The sequence below is a fragment of the Coenobita brevimanus genome, chromosome 71 (assembly GCF_032717465.1).
Source record: "Coenobita brevimanus isolate Jiangsu-jjx chromosome 71, ASM3271746v2, whole genome shotgun sequence".
NCBI lineage: Eukaryota > Metazoa > Arthropoda > Malacostraca > Decapoda > Coenobitidae > Coenobita > Coenobita brevimanus.
In genome coordinates this window covers 58,319,044-58,339,880 of record NC_137024.1, presented here as the reverse complement: position 1 = coordinate 58,339,880, position 20,837 = coordinate 58,319,044, and the positions used below count along the sequence as shown (strand labels likewise).

At 40.8% G+C, this 20,837-nt stretch overlaps 1 protein-coding gene across 1 annotated transcript in view; it reads right to left on the bottom strand.

Moving 5' to 3' along the window:
• Nucleotides 1-2,871: 2,871 nt before the first annotated feature.
• The window catches only part of HDAC6 (histone deacetylase 6), a 44,811-nt gene continuing 26,845 nt past the window's right edge, over nt 2,872-20,837 (bottom strand). Inside the window, exons 19-32 of the mRNA XM_080277894.1 lie at nt 16,592-16,721; nt 15,956-16,212; nt 13,753-15,367; nt 12,770-12,942; nt 12,153-12,338; nt 10,979-11,136; nt 10,545-10,740; nt 10,045-10,174; nt 9,579-9,838; nt 9,095-9,194; nt 8,026-8,204; nt 6,588-6,731; nt 5,763-5,891; nt 2,872-3,949 (exon numbers count right to left, since the gene is read on the bottom strand). Of these exons, the coding sequence (XP_080134020.1) occupies nt 3,884-3,949; nt 5,763-5,891; nt 6,588-6,731; nt 8,026-8,204; nt 9,095-9,194; nt 9,579-9,838; nt 10,045-10,174; nt 10,545-10,740; nt 10,979-11,136; nt 12,153-12,338; nt 12,770-12,942; nt 13,753-15,367; nt 15,956-16,212; nt 16,592-16,721 (3,723 nt within the window). The 3' untranslated portion in view covers nt 2,872-3,883. The remainder of the gene's footprint in view (nt 3,950-5,762; nt 5,892-6,587; nt 6,732-8,025; nt 8,205-9,094; nt 9,195-9,578; nt 9,839-10,044; nt 10,175-10,544; nt 10,741-10,978; nt 11,137-12,152; nt 12,339-12,769; nt 12,943-13,752; nt 15,368-15,955; nt 16,213-16,591; nt 16,722-20,837) is intronic.

Here is a 20,837-nt window from a genome sequence, read left to right as displayed (position 1 = left end):
ACTTCCATACCTTGCTTGCTTTCTTGTCCATCATATCCATCCACCTCCTTGGAACCCTTTACACCACCATAACTACATGCTGTTCAGCCCTGTTATCAAAAGACATGTTTTAGTACAGTACATTCAGTCCATCAGGCCGATATTCAGATAGGCCTGCATTAAGAAAGGTGGTCTGAGTGTCATAACACCTTTGTTGCCTGGCACTAGAAATGTTCATTCAGTCAATCAAGGAGGTGGAAATGCCTGTCCCAGATTCCAACCAGCACTGCCATGTGAAGGTATTCTTCTCTGCCACCACATAATCCTCGACTCGGTTCTCACTCTCATACTTTCATAATGCAAACTTTCAACAGCGTTGATTCAGTAGAGCTTGTATATAACTTTGTTGGAGCCATAAATCAAGGCACTGGGACTGCTGATATTAACTGCAGTGCAAGTTTTATACTTTATTTTTGAGTGTTTTAAACAAATGTACCAGTCAATGAAAACCTTGAGATTTATTTGGCAGAGTAAACTTAGTAAACTTAAACAGGTACATAACACAAAATTCTGCATCCGCAATTCCACAGTTTTTATAAGTGAAGGCAGAAGGCAACCAAAAATTTTATTTGAATCCAACTCCTAGGCTGTGGCATCTGTGTTGTAGGAGAATGTGGGAAAATTGACCTTATTCACTGAAATACTAACCATTAATAAAAATCCAAACAAAAGTAAATAATTCTTACCTACTTCCAAATGAAACTGGAAGACTAGTTGCACCTGTTCATGAGTAAACATGAAGACACTTTGTTTTTTACCATTTTTGCCCAGTTACCACTCAGGTGGGCAGGAAAGTGCCGATCATGGGAGACAAAGGTTATATCAACTCATGTCTGGCTAATCAAACAAGCATGCATATTGTGCAGTAAGGAAATGAGGAAAATTGGAAAAATTAGGCAAGAATCTGGAAGGCACAGTGTAGGCTACCAGAAGTGCCTTGTGAGAGGTATGCCACAGCATAAGGGTTAATACAAATACAGTACAGTGTATGAATGATCTAGTTACGTTCTGGTCACATGAGAATCATGATAATGCACAATCTGAATATGGCATGTTCCATCAGTTAAACAGAGTATGTTGTGAACTATGACCTGCTCCACCAGTTGCATCAGTTATACAGAGAGTATGTTGTGAACTATGACCTGCTCCACCAGATTCATTATATTCTTAATGAAAATATATTTAGCAGTTGATATGGGCATACAAATGAATAAGTTAAAAATTAAATAGATGACATTGCTAACCTACTACAGCATGTGAAACAGGCACTGTAATGAGAAAAAAGTGCTAGCTTTCTAAACCTTTGGTTAATTTATTTGGTTAGAGGTGGTGGCTGGTTGAGCAAGATTAGATATTTATGAGCAAGAGCAATTAAGTCTACGACTATGCATGCATTCAGATTGCACCATACCGTTTACCGTCAATACAAAATTGACAACGCTAATTCCATTAGCAATGTTGGATGTACAGAAGTGTCCCAAGTGACTCTGTGAAAATATGCAAGGCTAATCTACACAAACATCTTGCAAATGGTGGTTATTGGTTACTCAACCAAAAATAATGCCAACAGTGAGATACAGATTAAAATCTGAAGCTTCAGTAGTAATGAATGTACTAGCAGCTCATGGCTTATGCACAGCTCATGTCTAAATATTAAACAATAAAAGGATTATTTTATTACCCAATTTTCCCTAAAAAATAGTTATTTCTTTCTTAAATCCAATAATTTATTATCTCAAGGAAAAATTACCTTATGTAAAGATATATAATGCATAACTTTCTCTCTTCCTACAATACTTTGATCATTCAGAATAAAATATACTGCAAATTGAATTCTATACTTCTAAAATGAAAAGTATATTGCACACTATGGTTGCCACAAGCCTCCGCAAAACTCCCTGGAGTATTAAGTTTACACGACACTGTGATTACAGTAATCCTCATGTCTACATATGAGCCAAAATAGTAATAAACTGCAAGTTCCTTATATGTCACAGCCAAGGCCATCCACATCACAGTATAATTCTGGCAAGAGGAAAGTTCACAGCTAAGTGACAAGCTCAAGGGTTACAAAACAAAGTGATCATTACAGAACACTTGCTATTCTACTAAGTAAATATCCCCAGTTGTGGTGTCTTTACCCTAACAACAGCAGTGTTCTCCCTCCACTGAAATTCTTGAACAATGATTCTCACTTACCACTTCATGTGTTGTGGTCTGGGACGTACAGCCTCCCCCCCCTTCCCCTCCCTTAATTTTACCTTTACAAACTTCAAGTTCTAGCAATATATATCAATCCAAAAACTTCGCTTAGTACAGGTGGGTCCCGTTACAGAAGTGGGATGTGTTAATGGTGGTCTGCTTGGATAGCTGATACTCATATCATGAAAAAATAAAAAAATAAGGCATGAAACTCATACTATATAACTTACTGGAAAAATAAGATTAGGTTAACTGTCCCTGTTTGCATCACCAAATTTGGGTCTAAATTGCCTATTCTCTTATCATCGGATTCTTGTACTGAGGTTGCTTGTATAATGGAACCCACCTGTAATTGGTTGCTTTCCAGGTTCAAGACTGTCTGCTATAAAAAAGACCTATCCAGCTGAATATAAAGTGCTAACATATTCTCAAAATTTGAAGCTTGCATCTCAAAATGGATCTTATGGGAGGGAGGGCTTATAGACTGACCACTACTAGCAGGTAATATTATTGTGACAAGCTTATAGCCTGCTGTTTGGAGAAACAGAAGCGTCCAGCACTTTTAAGTAAAGCCTCATCTTTGGCTTTTCATTATTGTAACACCATTAACTGTTACTCTACTACCACGAAAATGCCATGATGGGTATTGATAGTGGGGGGGTGGGGGGGGTTAGGTGGAACCTGGAAATATATTGGCATCATGGAACACATTACAGATGCCTTCCAATATTATGGCCCACCAATGTGAAAATAATGTCACTGGATAATCCTGCATCATCACTAAATCAGTATTATGATTAACTGCATGAAGTATTTTGGATGGAGCTCAGTAATCTAGGGAAAACAAATAAAACACTAACACAGTCAGAGGTCAACAACGATGAGTTATCACTAACTGCAATGTGCTGTTATGTGAAATGTACTTGTGTTCATGTGAACAAACTGATGAGAATTTTTACTGAATTAAATACAGTACAGTATGTTATGGAGTTCACTGGCAATATATCTACCAACAGTCTGGTCAATAATGATTCCAGTGAAGCTCTATTGCCACATGCAGCACATTAAGTCCAAAACTGAGAATCTTCCCTGCACACAACCCCTTGTGAGTATCCTCTTTATGAAACCAAACTACAAAAAAGGAGGCACAAAAAATACATTATAATAAAGCTACCTGTGCTGACCTGGCCAAGTAAAATGTTAGGCACTATTTACGCTGATGTAACAAAAATACAACTTTCAATGTGCACATCATTATGTACACAACAGTATTTAAAATTTAGCATCTGTTACTAAAACATCCCAGACAGCACAGGCTGACTAATATATATATAATATATATACAATCCCTATCACATATTTCTGGCATCAAATGTACTTATGCCTGTATTTCTTATGTTAATAATGCCCACTTATGTATTAAATAAGAATAACACGTACTTGTGCTTATATGAGTACGAATTAGATAAAAGGCAAATATGTATGATAAGTGGTAATGCCAAGGCTCTGTTGAATGCAACAGAACTGATGTTAAGCTACTGCTATATAAAAATAATGAGTGTAAGGCCATACATACTCCCTGAATAAAAAGAAAAGAATACATATGTATATAAAATTCCATTAAAATAACCATGTGATGTCCTCATGAGCCAGGCATCTCCTCACCAAACTTGTTGAGGTGCGCAGCTCTCTTTGCCTCCATCAGCACCTGCAGCATGACCCACAGTTAGATACACAAGTTGTTAATATTGTGGACCCAGGTTCATCTGAAATGTGAAGCTGGTGGACTGTAGACTTAACTTCCCTCTCTGAATCCACCATCCTGCTCTTGGGGGATGGGAAGTAATTAAGGGATGTTTGTATGACCGCTAGCTGAGTTGCCCACTTAAATAGGTGCCACCTTATGAATACATCCCTCCCCAGCACTAAATTAATTAAAAAGCTGGATATGCCCTCAGTGTTAAGTATACATAGAGGAGTAGGAGAACATAATTATGTCCCTGATAGTACATATTTTCAACAACAGTGAATCTATCTAGTACGGTATTAGTTTCTAACATCAAACACTGGTAATCTACAATATCATCATCATCATCATCATTCCAACCCTTTTTTCTACCTAAAGAGAGGGTAACAGATCCAGAAATCTTCATTTATCACTATCCCAACCTTTCATTCCACCTATGGATGGAGGGAGGTAGGTTCAGAAAGCAAGAAAAAAACATGACAGAGGAAGAACTATCAAACAGTTGCATTTTAAACAGGCCACACACTCATTTATGCCCCCACTACTCTATTAATCACCCAATCCTTGACTGTCCCATCAGAGATGTAAGGGTGCAGGGCTAGGCAACTTAGTCCAGACATTTAAGGGCGCATCCATATGTGTACTCAAACATATGTTGGCAACACAGCTGGCAACATGTTCGGGAACATATTTGCAGCAGTACTTGGACAGGTGTATGCTAACATGTTACAGTCCAGCTTCGAACACTGGCAGCAGAGGTGATTGGATAAGTGTGTCCATACAAGGCAGCTGAGACTTCATACTGACATTGCCAACATGGTCTGGACACTGCTGTTCCCAGCATGTTTGCAGCATGTTTGTTAGTGTGTTGCTTACATGTTGCCAGCATTTGTTCGAGCACATGTGTGGACGCGTGCTAATGCAAGCAACCTGCTGCTTCCCTTAATATGTCAGCAATGAACACCAACCATTCCATGGATGTAAACCCTTTGGCCCACATCTGGTTGAAGTGTACCAACCCACTAGATCACCATACAACACTTGATCATATGGTTTCCATGCGACACAGTAAATTAATTCCTGGGCAACAATAAACCATTTGCTAGCAGTATGGTAAATTGTTTCCTGAGCAACATGAAATTTTTGGCTTGTCACTCAGTGCGGACACCTGACAGTAGCACTACATCAGCCAAGTGGATACTGGTCACCTTCATTTATCATTAACTGCAGCGTACAAACCCAGTACTTATTGCGGCATTTCACTTACTGGACGTATAGCTATGCACCACCTAACGTCCCACAGAAACTTCATTCATGGTTGGTGAGACAAAAAAATCCTCTAAGCCTCTCTGTCTTCATTCATCACCACTCCTCCCACCCTAATAACCCATTCATTACTGATAATCAGTTCACAAATGCTGAATGTGAGGAATGATATGTTAACACTAAACTTGGGAATTATAATTACTTTGAGTGTTCTTGGTATTTATTAAAACTCATGGAGTACCTGACATACCTGCTGCTCTCGCCTTGTACCTTTGCACTGCTGTCGTCAATTTATTCTTGCCCAACAGAACTGGGCCATTCAAAACCTAAATACTACATTGTGGTTCCATGCAATTCAATAAGGACTAGTTGTGATGTAGGTATGAGTCTCCTTGGTTACATGTTAAGTCAACCCTCCAATCTGACTACACATGGCAATCAACTGAGCTGAAAGGGGTTAAGGGTCTGTTTGGGTTATGTATATAAAAAAAAAAATGGATAATGTTACCGGGTTGTGGAGGTATGTGTCACAGGCATAGCACCAGACGGAGAGATCGGAGTAGCTCAGCACCACGTAATGCTCCTCGCTGATCCCATGCATCAACATGTGCTCGTTCACAAATCTCCCACACATCACCTGCAACAACAGCCAAAATTGCCTTCAAACTACAGACAGTCCTCAAATGTGTGAGATGAGTTCCAAAGTACAGCAACATATTTTTATACTGAGGTAACTGACATATCAGATGTACAGGAAACACTGGAACCTTGACATACAGTCTTTTCTATATACTGTATAGTGGAGACCTAATAGCATAAATAAACATAAAGAAAGGAAACATACAACTGGGATTTCCTATATGGTACCATGAGGATGATCAGGAAGAAAACAATAAAAAAAAAAAAAAGTAATAGTCTCTCCAAAGATAGATAAAATTGCTTAGAGATGGCAAGGCAAAACTAACAGATCATGTCTGTGGATTCAAGGAATTGATAATGAGGGTGATATACTGTACAATGGAATCTATCTATGTGGAGTGTAAGCATAGGCTATTTATGGCTGGTGAGGCAGACCTAATTATCACATGCATCATGGCACTGGAGGCACGGAGTCTCTCAAGGCCAGTGTGAGGTGAAGGGGGAAAGGAACTCCGAGGCTAAAGTGGAGGGATGGAGTGGGGAACTTAAAATACATGAATGAATATGGGGTATGATGGAAGGAGAGCAGCCTGATTGTGAAGCAGGTACAGTGCAATATATAATGGCCATTTGTTCTTAGTCATCATCTCCATGATTAAGGCTAGCTATGGATAAACAGACAAACACAGGGTACCTTATAGCATGTGAGGCAGATCCAGTTCTCGGATGCGTCCTGGCATTGGAGGCAGGGCGCAGAAGTGTCCAGGCCGGTGTGAGGTACAGGCCGCACCAGGTCCAGGTGAGGACACCAGCTCGCCGGCACCACTGCATACAGTTGCTGCACACATGCATGCGCGTGGCACACACAAACACACACACACGAAATATATCAATAACATCACAATGCAGTTTCAGTATTTCTCACATTAAGAGCACACTTTTCACAGAATAATTCTAAAAGGACAATAAAGATATTTCACTTCCTAATCACTATGTAAGAATATTTTAGATTGTAGATATACTGTACAATATATACTGTATTGTAGATATACTTCAAATACTTCTTCAAATACAGTATCACCATCATCATCATCCAGACCTCCTTTCCCACCTTAGGGCAGGGTGAGGAGTAGCAACGTCCAAACAGCCCAAGTTTGCCCAATCCAATGGGCCACAGCTCCATTCACTCATCATTCAAGCCCCTGGAATCCTGGCTCTATCTGATACGCCAAACACATTCACCACATTCTGTAGCTTCACATAAACATATCCGATAATCAATCCGGAAACTGTGACGTTAAAAGGGGGTGCCAAAGCCCTGATCACGAACTTCTCACAACATTCATCCAGCCAGCTCGATCTCTTGTCAGTCCCTTAGCCTCACTGACTTCCATACCACGTATGAAGCGCAGAGGCCTGAGACTGAATCTCGGCCAAGACAGTGTGATTAATTTGTTATGTTTCATTTCGGTTATTACATTAATGTAATGACCGAAATGAAACTTAACAAATTTATCACATTGTCCTGGCCGAGACTCAATCTCAGGTGCTTGACATGCGCGCACGTTGCCACTGAGCCAGAGAGAGGATCCCCGCTTGTCATTCAGTGTAGTGACCATAAGGCATCCCTGCACTGAATGAGTGCATGATGGGCATCCCCATCTACCATTTAATTTAAAAAATTTCAAGATTAATTATTTTTAGCCAACCATACAGAACAATTTTAGCCCTTACATACAGAACAATATTAGTATGCATGGCAAGTGCGGCCAATCAACCGACCACGTGGTGACTCGGTTTGAGCTGTACAGTTCCATACTGAACCTACAGATAATATAAGCACAATACACGAACATTTAAGGTATCATAATGTATCTAATGAACTAAGGTATGTCATGAACCTAGGTTGTTATATTAAGATAACTACTGAACATCTAATATAATGACCCACTTGTTTCTCCAAGAAATTCTTTATATACTGGTACATTGTTTATAAGTAAGATTCTAATGCTAAATAGAAGCTATAATTACATTGCAGGTACATGATAAAATAATGTGATCCAGCATAATCTAAAACACTAAATATAGGAATGCACATGTAGAGTATAACATTCAGTAGTGAGTTACCATACCTCAGCAGCAGCCAGCTCCAACAAGAATGCATTGCCACCACCTGCTGAGCCTCCACACGCTCCTTCCAGCTCCTTGCAACCACCCTCGCCCTCACCACAAACCTCCTGCCCCTGCTGGTCTCTCCCGGTGTTGTCACTCAGCCCCACTTGCTCCAATCCAGCTGCCAGTGCCGCCACATCTAAAACACCACACCATTAGGGCCATAACAAAAATGAATAAAAAAAAAATAGATAAATAAAGGCAATCCCATTTGCCCACTTCAATGTGCAGGAGTCCAAGATTAGGCAGGGCCGATAACTAGCTACTTCCAATGATGGGTTTTAAATGTTTGAAAAACTTCCAGTCACTATGGAAATGGAATCTAAGTCTGTGTTCGGGCCATCCCGTCAACTGGGGTGTTCAAACCACTAGACTTCCGAATGCCAATTACTATATCTGTGTCAAGAAAGTGACAACACATGCCTGAATTCTCATCACCTTGAGCAATTTTCTAAAACCTTTCCATTATTGTTATGCATTACTCTACATATTACACCATATTATTCTTTTGTGTGCTGCTTGTATCAATTTCTTACTGACACCACTGCATTAATATTGTACAATGATGAATAGTATTGTGCATATTAAATCTTAATTCTTTTGTATGCAGTCTGTATCAATTTCACACTGACATGTGACTGCATAAATCACACAGAAAAATTAACATACTACAGCATATGCAGAAATATAATGTAAGGAAAAGGTGTTTAGCCTCCCCAAACCCTTGATTCAGAATGATGTACATTTGTTCTAGCTCCTATCAGACAGTTTATTCAACTTAGGAGAGGCCTCCTGCACTGATGGGGTTTATTGTGCTATATCTAACCTCTTCAAGTATGAAAAGTCTATCCTAAGCTGAATGAAACTGTCAGGAGATGGTGGGATAAAATGAAAGGGCATCACCTGTATTCAAAGGGTTAACCAACAAAAAAATACAAGTTACACAGGTCAACGAGTCAAGGGATACTGGGTTCACGAGATAATTAAAAGAATGCTGATTTCAATGGACACTGAGCTGTTATGACTTACCATCTGTGTGGGTCGGGGTGGATGTACATGGCACAGTATCAGGTGAGCCACCCACACACCCAGTCATGTCCACAGCATCCCTTCCAGCCCTCCCATCACCCTGTTCAAAATGACTATATTACATTGTGTTCTCCTGCTCCTATATGCACAAACAAACTACTAAACAAAGTCAATATTATGTGCTGCATTTCCTGACATTCACCTTTGTTTTCTGATTCACAGTAATTAACACCTGAAGGAGATAAACTGTAATGAAATACAAACTGAGTGTGTTGAATTAAGTCCTCAGTATATTAAGTGTGGTATAGCTAGTGTGGCTGTTGGCTAACTTAGGAATTTTTCATGTCTTTATTTTCCCTATTTCAAGCATATGGGCTCAGAACTAGGGTACTTAGTTAAAACCTTTATGGAAAGAATGACCTATTACTCTTCCCTGAGTATCATCTCTTGGATTTAAAAACCCAATTGGAGGACTGACACTGACCTTAAAGTTGAGTGATGGCCAGAACTTGCTATGGACGGACACCACACTGGTCAGGGTCTCAATGGCACTGTGGCTTGGGGTTAGGCCTTGGGCTAGGGGTGGTATGGGGTCATTGAGGAGGGCCTTGGTGCAGAGGGACACACAGTAGCCCAACGATGCCAGGTTGTACCCACCCTCCAGCACCACCACCACACGTCCGCACCCCAGGGTTGTCAGCAACCGTGTCATGTGTCCATAACACTCTGGTGTCACGTGGCACCCTGGAACACACAAACAGCAGCACACATAAACAACCAGCATCATCATTACCATCACCTGCAGCAACAGCAAGATTATTGCTGTTGCCATGTGCCTTTACTGCTCCCATCACCATCATCATCACCATATCCTTATTTCCCAGTAATAAATTGGGTGGGTAGGATCCAGAAATATGAAGTGAAATGCACATTCACCACAACACACCTACCTCCGAGTGGATCACCAACTGCTGCATCAAACCCAGCTGACACCAACACCAGCTCTGGCCGGAACTCCAAGGCCACTGGCATGACCACCTCCAACATGGCCGCCATATAGTCACCGTCACCCATACCTCTCTGACCATAGGCAGGAAAAGTCAAAAGATTAAAGTGTTTTTCCAAGTGGCACATACAAGAACTTTACCTCTTTCCATAAATACAGTAGGCTAACCATCACAGTCCTTGCTGTCACAGGTACAATCAGGGACAAAAATTCACCTACCGGTAGTATTTTACCTCTTGTATTTCTCACTTTTCCCAAATTACTAATATCTTCAGCTATGTGAGGCTTAGTATGTTTCTTGCATAAATACTTCCATGGGTTCAATTTGTCTGAAGAGGACTACCTTTGTCTCTTCTACATTACTATGCTGAATAAAACTTTAGCAGTGGCAATACTACTGAAAAATATAATATAGGTTGTATATATATACCAAGAACAGCGCACCTGATTCCAGGGGATGTTAATATTGTGGCCTCTGCCTCGCCCCTTGCCAACTCGGTCATAGTTAGCATCGGTACTGCCAGGGAAGAAGGCGGCATTGTCATACCGATGGATGGAGATGTACAGCACCTTGGGGTCAGCCTCAAAGATGTGCTGAGTACCGTTGCCATGGTGTACATCCCAGTCAAGGATCAGTACTCTGTGGTTACCATGCACTTGTAATTAGAGGGAGGTGGTGATCAAACTGAAAGAGATTATGGCACTGGCCCTGCACACATGTACACACAAAGACTTCATACTTTGATACACATACACACTTGTCCTGTATATTTATAATTACATCTCTTTTTGTTTTTCTATTTTTTTTTTTTTTTTTAGTTCTCTCAAAACACACAGTCTTTACATTTTTGGTTCTAGCCTCTAAATACCAAACTCACCTTTGTAGTTTGTACACCTCAATGACGTGTTTGGCAGCCACGGCCACATTGTTGTAGAAGCAAAAACCACAGGGCTCGTTGGTCTCGGCATGGTGGCCCGGGGGTCGCACCACCGCCACACCACGCTGACTCTCACCACGAACCACGCTCTCCACCACCTGAAAGCATACACACAAACACACATAACAAACATCTACTGCATCCACCTATCTATCTATCTCTCTACCTATCTACTGCCAGATGCCAAATTCCTGAGTTCATCCAGGGTGACTGTGACCAAAATGCCTCCAAGCTCCTCGATCACTACTTACCAGTTGAAGAACACTGACTCCTTGAGAATATAATCGGGTGAATTTGCAGCAACTGGCCTTGAGGACTTTCTTTAGCTACAGATCAATGTCATCAGTGTTGTTTGTCCTGGAACCAAGAGTACTGTTATGTCCCCATCCCACACTGCCACAGGCTCCAACAGCAGTAGTTCAGTATACGAAGGACGTTACCAAGAGAGTTGTTCTTCCTATGGTCAGCCTTTCGGTGTGCAGCTTCTTAAGTTTGCTGTCTTTATTTACCAAATAATTACACTTAATGCTTACCAACTTCTTTTCACAAGTACCAGAGCTATACATTCTTCACTAACTGTACTGACACTGAACTAAATTCAAAATTAACTGAAACTCCTCTAGTCCCTTCCCCATCCTTATATAAGCTTCCTATATACTAGAATGATCTACTATATTCTCGGCGAAACAACATTTACCAACTCGGAGACATCCAAAATATCCAGAGTTTTCTTACATTGCATAACACTTTAAATTACAGTATTTAGCATACAAACTGAGATAAAATTACAAAATTTAACAAAGAAGCACATAAATAAAACATTATAGAGAAAAAGGCACAAAAATTAATGTACGACTTACAAAATACCTTTGCTCACAAACAGCAGGCTAACTAGTAACTCTGAAACGTAACTGAAAAACACCAGAAGTACTGAGAACCTTCCAGTACTACCTAACTAACATATCCCACTTCTCAACAGTACTTTTCAAACTTCATGGGGAGAAAGCAAAAGATGAGAGGATTTTTACTGGTGGTGATGCAATTAACCATGGTGTTTGCCCTAGGCATAAAAGCTGCAACACTGAAGTCACCTAAGAAACCTAAACACACTTACCGCCAGTGTGCATCCAGCAGCAAGTGTGGCAGCACTGTCAGTGCGTCGGGTGAGGTAAATGGACTCATACTTATCCTCCAGTGTGCGCAGCTCACTCGGCTTCTTAGTTCGCAGACTCTGCATCAACCTAAGGTGGCCAGCTGTGTGTACCCGACCCAACTCCGCCTTGCCTACCACTGCACACTCCTAAGGGGAAAGTTCATTCTTAGTTTCTTGCTATTGTTGTTGTTGTTGTTGTTGTAAACCGAAGCTAAGATGAACATAAATTCAACATATTGCTGGAAATCAGCAACTTTAGCCTAACAAAAGATTTATTGTTGAAGTCATGTTGAATGACTGTCTGTGTTGTGAAAGTGAGGCTCATGAGGTAAGTGTGTTGTAGTGTGTGAGACAGCATTACAATGAGGGCTTATTGGGCTGCTTGAGACCATTATTTTGTGTTGGTACTGTCACCCTTCCCTTTAGCTTGCTTATATTATGATATGCACATGTTAATTGCTAAATTGGAGAGATTGCTGAGCCTTGGGGACTTGGCTGTCAAATCTACGCACAGAGTTGAAAAAAAAAAAAAATAATAATAATAATAATACAGTAATAATAATAATAATAATCACCACCTTGAGTCTGTGGCAGCGCTGGATCAGACCAAAGTCGCTGAGACACTGAATGATGGCAGTGAGTCTCTGGGGTCGCTCTGGGTGCGTGTTGTCTACCTGGCTCCAGTGCTCTGCTGTCCGCTCCTCCCACCCCACGCACACCACACTAGCACCACACTTCATGCTCAACTCATCTGCAACAAAATACACTAAGTTCCTGAAATGATTATTCTTTTTTATGCCACTTATTAACTCCTTCAATCCAGGCAACGTAACTTTTTAGTTTATTCTTGCTGCCACCAGAAACTCTTGGCTCAATTTAGGAAAGGCCTCTGATATTAAGAGGGGGTTAATAAGAATATATTCTAATCCACCCAGTTCAAAGTCAACCCTAAAATGAATAAAACTGTCATGAGACAGCATGAATAAAATGACAGATATTCTTGGGGTCAATGTCTAAAGTCTTTCGTGACCTGCATAAAAACTGCTGACTAAAAGTTCCATTATTATCTGTAAAACTGATTTGCAAGTTTCCCCCAATTTCTGGTACCAATTATACAGAATAAAAGTTGAAATATTTTAGAAGAAATCTTTAATCTATAATGAGAACTGTCCATACATTAAGTCCTTGCTATAAGTTGCCTTTTTTGACATCCTTTCCTTAACTCTTAGTCTGCGTGTCACTTCCGTTTAATTTTTACAAATACCATACATTTTTATTCAGTTTTATAGAAGATCTCTTGTTGTGAATGGATTCATAAATACTCTCTCTAACCTCTTCTTCCCTATAGCATGAGTTCATCATTTCCATTTTATTTTTGCTGAGACCATGTGATTGTACTGTTTCAGGGAATCTCTTTTGTTGTGAAGGCTTTATCTAACCCCTCCAGTTTGAAAAGTCTATATTAATTTTCCAACAACAGAACACATGTGTCCCTGAATAAAGTTACTGAAATATTAGCATTAAACTGAAAACTTACAACAATGTAAACCCTCTGACATACCTAGCATGGCATAGTGCTTTGTGTGGGCAGATGTGGGCCCCTGAATGACAGAGTATTTTTGTGGTGAGTAATTAGCTGCAACCCTGGCTTGACAGTGATGCTGTAGGCTGGTCCATCTTGTCCCCTGCTTCAATAACACTTCCTTAACTGCTGCCCGCACATGACGAGAGAGGGCTGAGGCAGGAGGGTGAGTGTGTGCCAAAGGTTTGTCAAGGAGGGCACACAGGGTGGCCACCACACCTTCTCTCACTGCCTCACCACCATCACCACCACCACACTGTCCCACTTCCATCACCACAGCCAAATGTCCCTCAGCTAGAGTGGAAAGGAGGCCAGTGAGGTGCCAGTGTACAACAGGGTGCAGGTGGGGGGTGTGAAGGGTCAGCTGGGGGGTGCCAGACACAATGACCAACTCTGGGCAGAACTCGTAGGCCACTGGCAATACCACCTGAAGGAAGAGTGAATACAGGTCCTCACTGGTTAGGTCACTGCCACTGAGGCTGAAGGTGATATTGTGACCTGACCGTTGTGGCACCGCTGCCCCCTGGTGCATGTGAAGGGACACCACCAGCACACGTGGGTCATCTGTGAAATTATCCTGTGTGCTGACGTTATCTTCTCCCACCCACTCCACCACCAACACACGACTAATATTATATTCTGCCATGGTGGCAGTAGTTGCAATGGCTATGTTGTCCAGAAAGCCACTGGAAGTAGTGCTTTTGTCCCTACCCTGGATAACAGCTAAGCCATTCTGAGCTTGGCCAGACATCATCCCCCTTATGAGAGTGAGAACAGTGCCAGCTGCTGAAAGAGCCTGTTGGGACGGAAATGAATGATGAACACACTTGGGAGATGCTGCAGTCAGTATGTCGTGTGTGTGGACAGCCAAGACCTCTGCCCGTGTGGCTAGGCAAGGCATAAGATGGGTACACTGCTGCCACAGCTGTACTTCACGGCATCGTTTCTCGACGTCCCTTATACTGTTCATGCTGTTTTTAGCCATACAGTCGCATGTCTCACACTGATCTAGGATACATGCTATGGCAGTGGTGCCTCTAACTACCTCCTTACTGGCTGCAGCAACACTCAGTGCAGCAGTTTGCCTTCCTGCTCTACCAGGTGTACAACTTTCACTGCATCCTTCCTGCCTTCCAGACCTTCTCCTTCCTTTCTGCTTTGAGCCAGTGGTGGCAGTGGTGATGTTCTGGTGTTGTACAGCTGCTGCTGTTGGTGCCAAGTCTGCTGGTGCAACAGGAGTTTCTCCTTTCATACTCACTTCCATCTGACTGCTGAAATCTTGCGGTATCCCTGCTTTCATGACAGGCTTCTCAGAGTTCATCACTTCAATATCCATCCGCATTTCTATGGTCTGCATACAGGGCTCACTCTTCACAGTAACGAGGCCAGAGTCACACTCCCCCAGCCCCTGTTCCTTCAATGGGGAAGAAGGAGCAGACACGTAAGGGGATGACGTACCAGTGGAGGGTGAGGAGGAAGGTGAGGGGTTGGAAGATGATGTGGCTGAGACATCTGACCCAGAGACCCCTGAATCCACCGACTGTGGCCCACCACCCAGACCCTGAGCCAGAACATCCTCAAGGGGAAGGTCAACCTGGTGGGGTATAAAAGTGTTACATTATTTTGGTGGACTATTTATCGAGTTGGATCGAGTCATTATATACTGTACTGTATCAGGATTACCGCAGATGCCATCGTCTATATACTGTATTAATCCACACAGCTACTTAATTTTTCACTGATATCCTGCTATATGAATGAAAATGATTGCAATATTAATGACCCACCTGCAATACACAAGTTTAAATACACACACATGCAAAAAATGGAAATAATATAGACAACATTGTGAAATTACCTTATGAATCGAACTAAAAGATCAAGTTTAGGGGGGGAAAAAAGTGCAACAACATACTGCAACTTCACTACTTGTTCCATTACTTAATCTCCTCGAAGTGAAGGACTGTGAACCCAAACAATATGCTCTTTTTTTTTCCTTGATATCTCCAGACACCTGTATACAGCTGGAGAGACTTCTGAAGTTAAACGGTTTCATACAGTCTTCACAAATTCCCTTGCTATTTAGGTGCCCTCCTAAACTGAATAACATCATCTGACATTGAAACAAATATAAAATACATTATCAGACTGAAGGCGTTAATATGTCTCCTATCGCAGTTACCTGGAAGCACAGTGCACTCCAATATTTCTTGTGAGTGTGTATAACTTCATTGATGGTGTGGACGGCACTCTTGTTGGGCGTGTTGGGCAGGAGTGACGGCAGAGGGTCACCCAGCAGCGCCTTGGTACACATGGTTAGGCTGTGGCTGGTGGCGGACAGACTGTATCCCCCCTCCAGCCCCAGCACAAGCCTTCCTCCCGCCAGGCTCATCAACAGCCGTGTCATGTGCCCATAACACTCTGGTGTCACACGGCACCCTGAAAACACCATATATAATAACAATGGTGCCTGACTATCATGTATTCTTTTGACAACACCTACATAATAACAAAGTGTCTGTCTTATCACCTATCTTCTGACAATGCTGTACATAATAACACCATGGTATCTGTCTATCATCTAATCTTTTACTGCCCCATCGGGAATACTGGGGTCCAGGGATAGACTATTTATTTCATACATTTAGAGTAAGAATGAACAGTTGCCAACCCCTGAGTGGCATTATGTAAGAAAGAAACCCCAACTACTTCTTGCACTTAAACCATTATAGGTCACATCTAACCGGTGTCCCTCTACTCACCAAACCACAATATTTTTCAACAACAAACAACACATGACAGTTTCTGGCAATCCCACCTCCAAGTGGGTCTCCCCGCGCAGCATCAAAGCCAGCCGAGATGAGGACCAATTGAGGGTTGAACTGGTAGGCCACAGGCAGCACCACCTGCACCATGGCTGCAATGTACTCGGCGTCTCCCATGCCACTCTGCAGATATACACAATTGAGTCAAATCTGTACTGTATGTCTGAAGCTATACTCTTTTCACTCTAACTTGGCCTAAAATTTCCACCTTTTCATCTTGAATGCTGAGTTGCAAAAGTAGGTTAAAACTAAAATATGATGCTAAAAGCAAATTAACACTACAATATGGTGGTACTCACAAAAAAAATGCCATGGTCAGTATGCAGAGCCATAGCATTGTCTATTACCACCATTCAGCTAATAATAAATAGCAAAAAGATGAAAATCTGGGCCAAGTTAAGATGACAGAACTGTAAGTGGGGTATCATCCAGATTACACTATCATAATGCTTCACATTACCTTTTTATGCAAGATCAAGATTCAGAGACTATCTTCCTAAACAAAACTGAGATACTGGACAGGGATGTGAAGGGACATGTGGGGTACAGACTGAGTCACAAAACTGAACAATGGAAGAAAACTACAAGGAGAAGTGACACGGTAATAAAAGACAGCATAAAATAAGGACCCAGAAGGAAAAACTTAAGGTGTGAATAAAAAATGGAGGTAGCATTACATTACTATTAACAATGGCAAGAGACACAGAAGTTTCAACCCAAAATACTATATAAACTCGGATTAATAAAAAAGATTTGGTATGCAGTGTAGCAGGAGTAAAACGTTATTAAAATAGGTATCTACAGGAAATACGGAAGTGTAAATTCTGAAAAGTGGCTTAAGCATGAAATGAGCCTGGAATATGGAACATGGGAGTCCATAGTTTAAACCCAAGTTCTGAACAGGGGTTGCTAAAACATTTGGTATTTAGTGTGGCAGTCACCATTCCTATTACCAGACCTAATACCAGGTATTCATCTCACACTGACACACATCAACACATGCCAAGATACCGTAGGAGTTATACAGTAGACTTACATGAAAATAAATATTTACAAAGCACTCAGTGTTATGCTCCGCTGTTATATTCACATGGGAACTAATATCTAAGTTATGATCAATACCATGAAGACATTTCTGTTAATTATATTTCACAAGCTGAAGTGTAGGTCTATACACAACACATCCACACAACAGTACCTCTGTTTCTGCAGACAAATACATTTCAAATCATCTTTATTTGCTACACTGATAACTGACAGAAGGGTATATACATAATTTACATATGTATAAAAAGGTACAAGAAATAAAACAAGAGCAGCCGATAAATATTTAACTGATATGTCATTTGGAAACTGAGGTACTGTGTGTAAGTACTGTGAGTTATTCTATAAAATTAAAACATCTATGTAACAGCAAGGGATACAACTTGGTACATATATGCCACTATACTTTAATGCATTTCTCATTCACAGGCTCTATAGTATCATCTGGAGTCAACACGGCTGAATACAATCTAGGGGTAACAAAAACAAAATGGACATAACCGTACTGCCGTGGTTACTATTAGGTAATGGCCTATATGCCATATATCAGTTCATTCTTAACCACTTGAATCCAGGTGACATCCTTTTTGGTTTATTCTTGCTGCTGTTAGGTAGTTCTATTTAACTTATGAAAGGTCTCTCACACTAAAGGAGTTTATGGTGATGCCAGCCACCACATGACTCGGCCACCCTTTATATTTACAGTCAGCCTAGGGTCTCACACCACACCTGTTCTGTCCAGGTGTGTGTGTGTCTCTTTCTCCACTACCTCCACAGTGGATCTACAACACACACATGCACACACACACACACACACACACACACACACACACACGCATGCACACACACACACACACACACACACACACACACACACACACACACACACATGCACGCATGCGCGCGCACACACACACACACACACACACACACAATCAAATGATTATGCAAGATCTAAAAATACATGCATACACACACAAACACAGAATAACAAATTTTGGTTAACACTGACAAAACAGTGCAGTAACAGGCAATAATTTTGAGATAAGCACTTCCACACTGGTACCACAAAGGGTCCCACATTATTACCTCTGAGATGCAAGGGACACAAGTTAGGTTACTATAGTTCACACGGTCAGGCTGAAACCATGAACAGCCAAGAGAGTTACCGTGAACAAAAAAACTGACAGGTAAAGCCTCAGCCTACACAACCACAACACTGCTACTCACCGGCATTCTCTCCCCTTTAAGTACCTTTGGAAACAAAATGAAAGAGATTATCAAACCCTTAGATCATATCAAATGACACCATGCTTACATTAGCTGATGACCTACATATTTTACTCAGGTTTATGATGATATTCTCATCATTGGAAAGATTCAAGAGGTCTTACAGCCTGTTGGGTCAACCCTTTGGTTGCACTGAGTTTGTAAAATGAATAAAATAAATCATCATTAGCTGTAATAAAACACAAAGCTGTTTACCATTAGGTAAATCAATCACTGAGTGTTAACATTTCTGGCTCCTTAAGTTTCAAAATTATCTGAAGTAAGCCAAAACAAAATGCAAAGTAAATATGAACTTCCATACTGGAGTTGGTCATGGTACAGCTGATGCATTCTACAAATTGGAAGCTTAAACAGGTGCTACAACCAACTAGTTACTTCCTTGAAGCTGCTGGAGACAGTGAGGAAACAAGTCCTAAGTTCTGTAATAAGATTTCTGGCAGCTTAATGTAGTGTCCTACAATGCACTCTACAGAGCACTTTGACCAAAGGATTGGAGGTTTGAGTTCACCCAACGGTCACTGCCAGACATCATGAAGGGCATCTGGTCACAAAGTGCTACACGCTCCAAAACCAAAGTCCTCTACCCAGAGGAAACGCCTTAACCCTTATCAACAAAAAGGGACAGAGCATTAAAAAATTATGTACTGTAGTATGGGCTTCAACATAAAAATCATATTTAATCCCAACTCTGTACTGTATGATGATAAATGGTGAGAGGCCCCATATATGTATGAATCAGCTTTCAGGGAAATATTGAAGAAAACACAGAAAGCTGTATATCCGACTGACTGTCAAGACAGAGGGCTCTCATGTCTTGAGAAGTAAGCTGTGAGACCCCAGATTTAGAGGATATGACTTTGGGGGATACTCGTAGATACAGGAAATTATACTTTCAAACCATTATTTTAAGAGTTCCATATATGGGGTTTGAGGCACTGTAAGGTTATGACTGTATTTACTTGTGGCTGAATTTTGTATTTAACAGTGATGCCTGTGTGGCTGGTTACCAACACTAGCCATATTTCACTCTTGTGGTACTACCTCCCAGGGTTGATGGTAGCCAACCATCTATTACCTGGATGAAGAGGGTATTATTTCTGAATATATACTGCATAATTACTGTATGACTAGTATGACTGCTTAAATATTAATCTTTTACAATACTGTATACTCCTAATGTGAGCCCTTGCATAACAAATTAACTAACAGGATTATTTATTTTTAAAAAATGAAAAAATAAAAATCCTATATTTCTGTACTGATATCCCTTGAAGGTGCAGAGGCCTAAAGCGAAGCTACCATAAAATGAGCCAGTCTGACCACACTTAGCCATCAACTGAACTGAAAAGAGGCTACAAATTTTTGTCAAATGAAAACAAACCAAAAATTGACCACAAGATGTCCATCTCAATTCTGTACCAAGGAGATGATTTTAGCTATTCCCCATGACTTAGGTATGAAATCTCATCCAACCTATTAACTCTTTCATTATCTTTTTCATTATTGCTTCCTCCTGACTACTAAGCTTATCAGACTTTAAAGATGAGGGGTTATAGTAAGCTTTTATAACTCCTTAACTATGACAGATCTATCCTTAGCTACACAATACTACCTAAGGGTAACACAAATTTCACAACAGAGACATCATTGTATTGCAGAAGTTGGTCATAAACACTCGGACATAAACATTTTACTTATTAGAATGTTATGCAATCATGCTATAAATAACAAAACAAATACACATGATGCATAAAGATCATAGAGTCCATGAAGAGTAACGCACCTTCCAAATATCTCTCATTTTCTAAATTATTTGGATGATATAAACTGTATAATACAATGATTTAGCTGCAAAATTAATTTTCTACTCATATTTCTAACTTTCACAACATCCTGGGGCCCTGG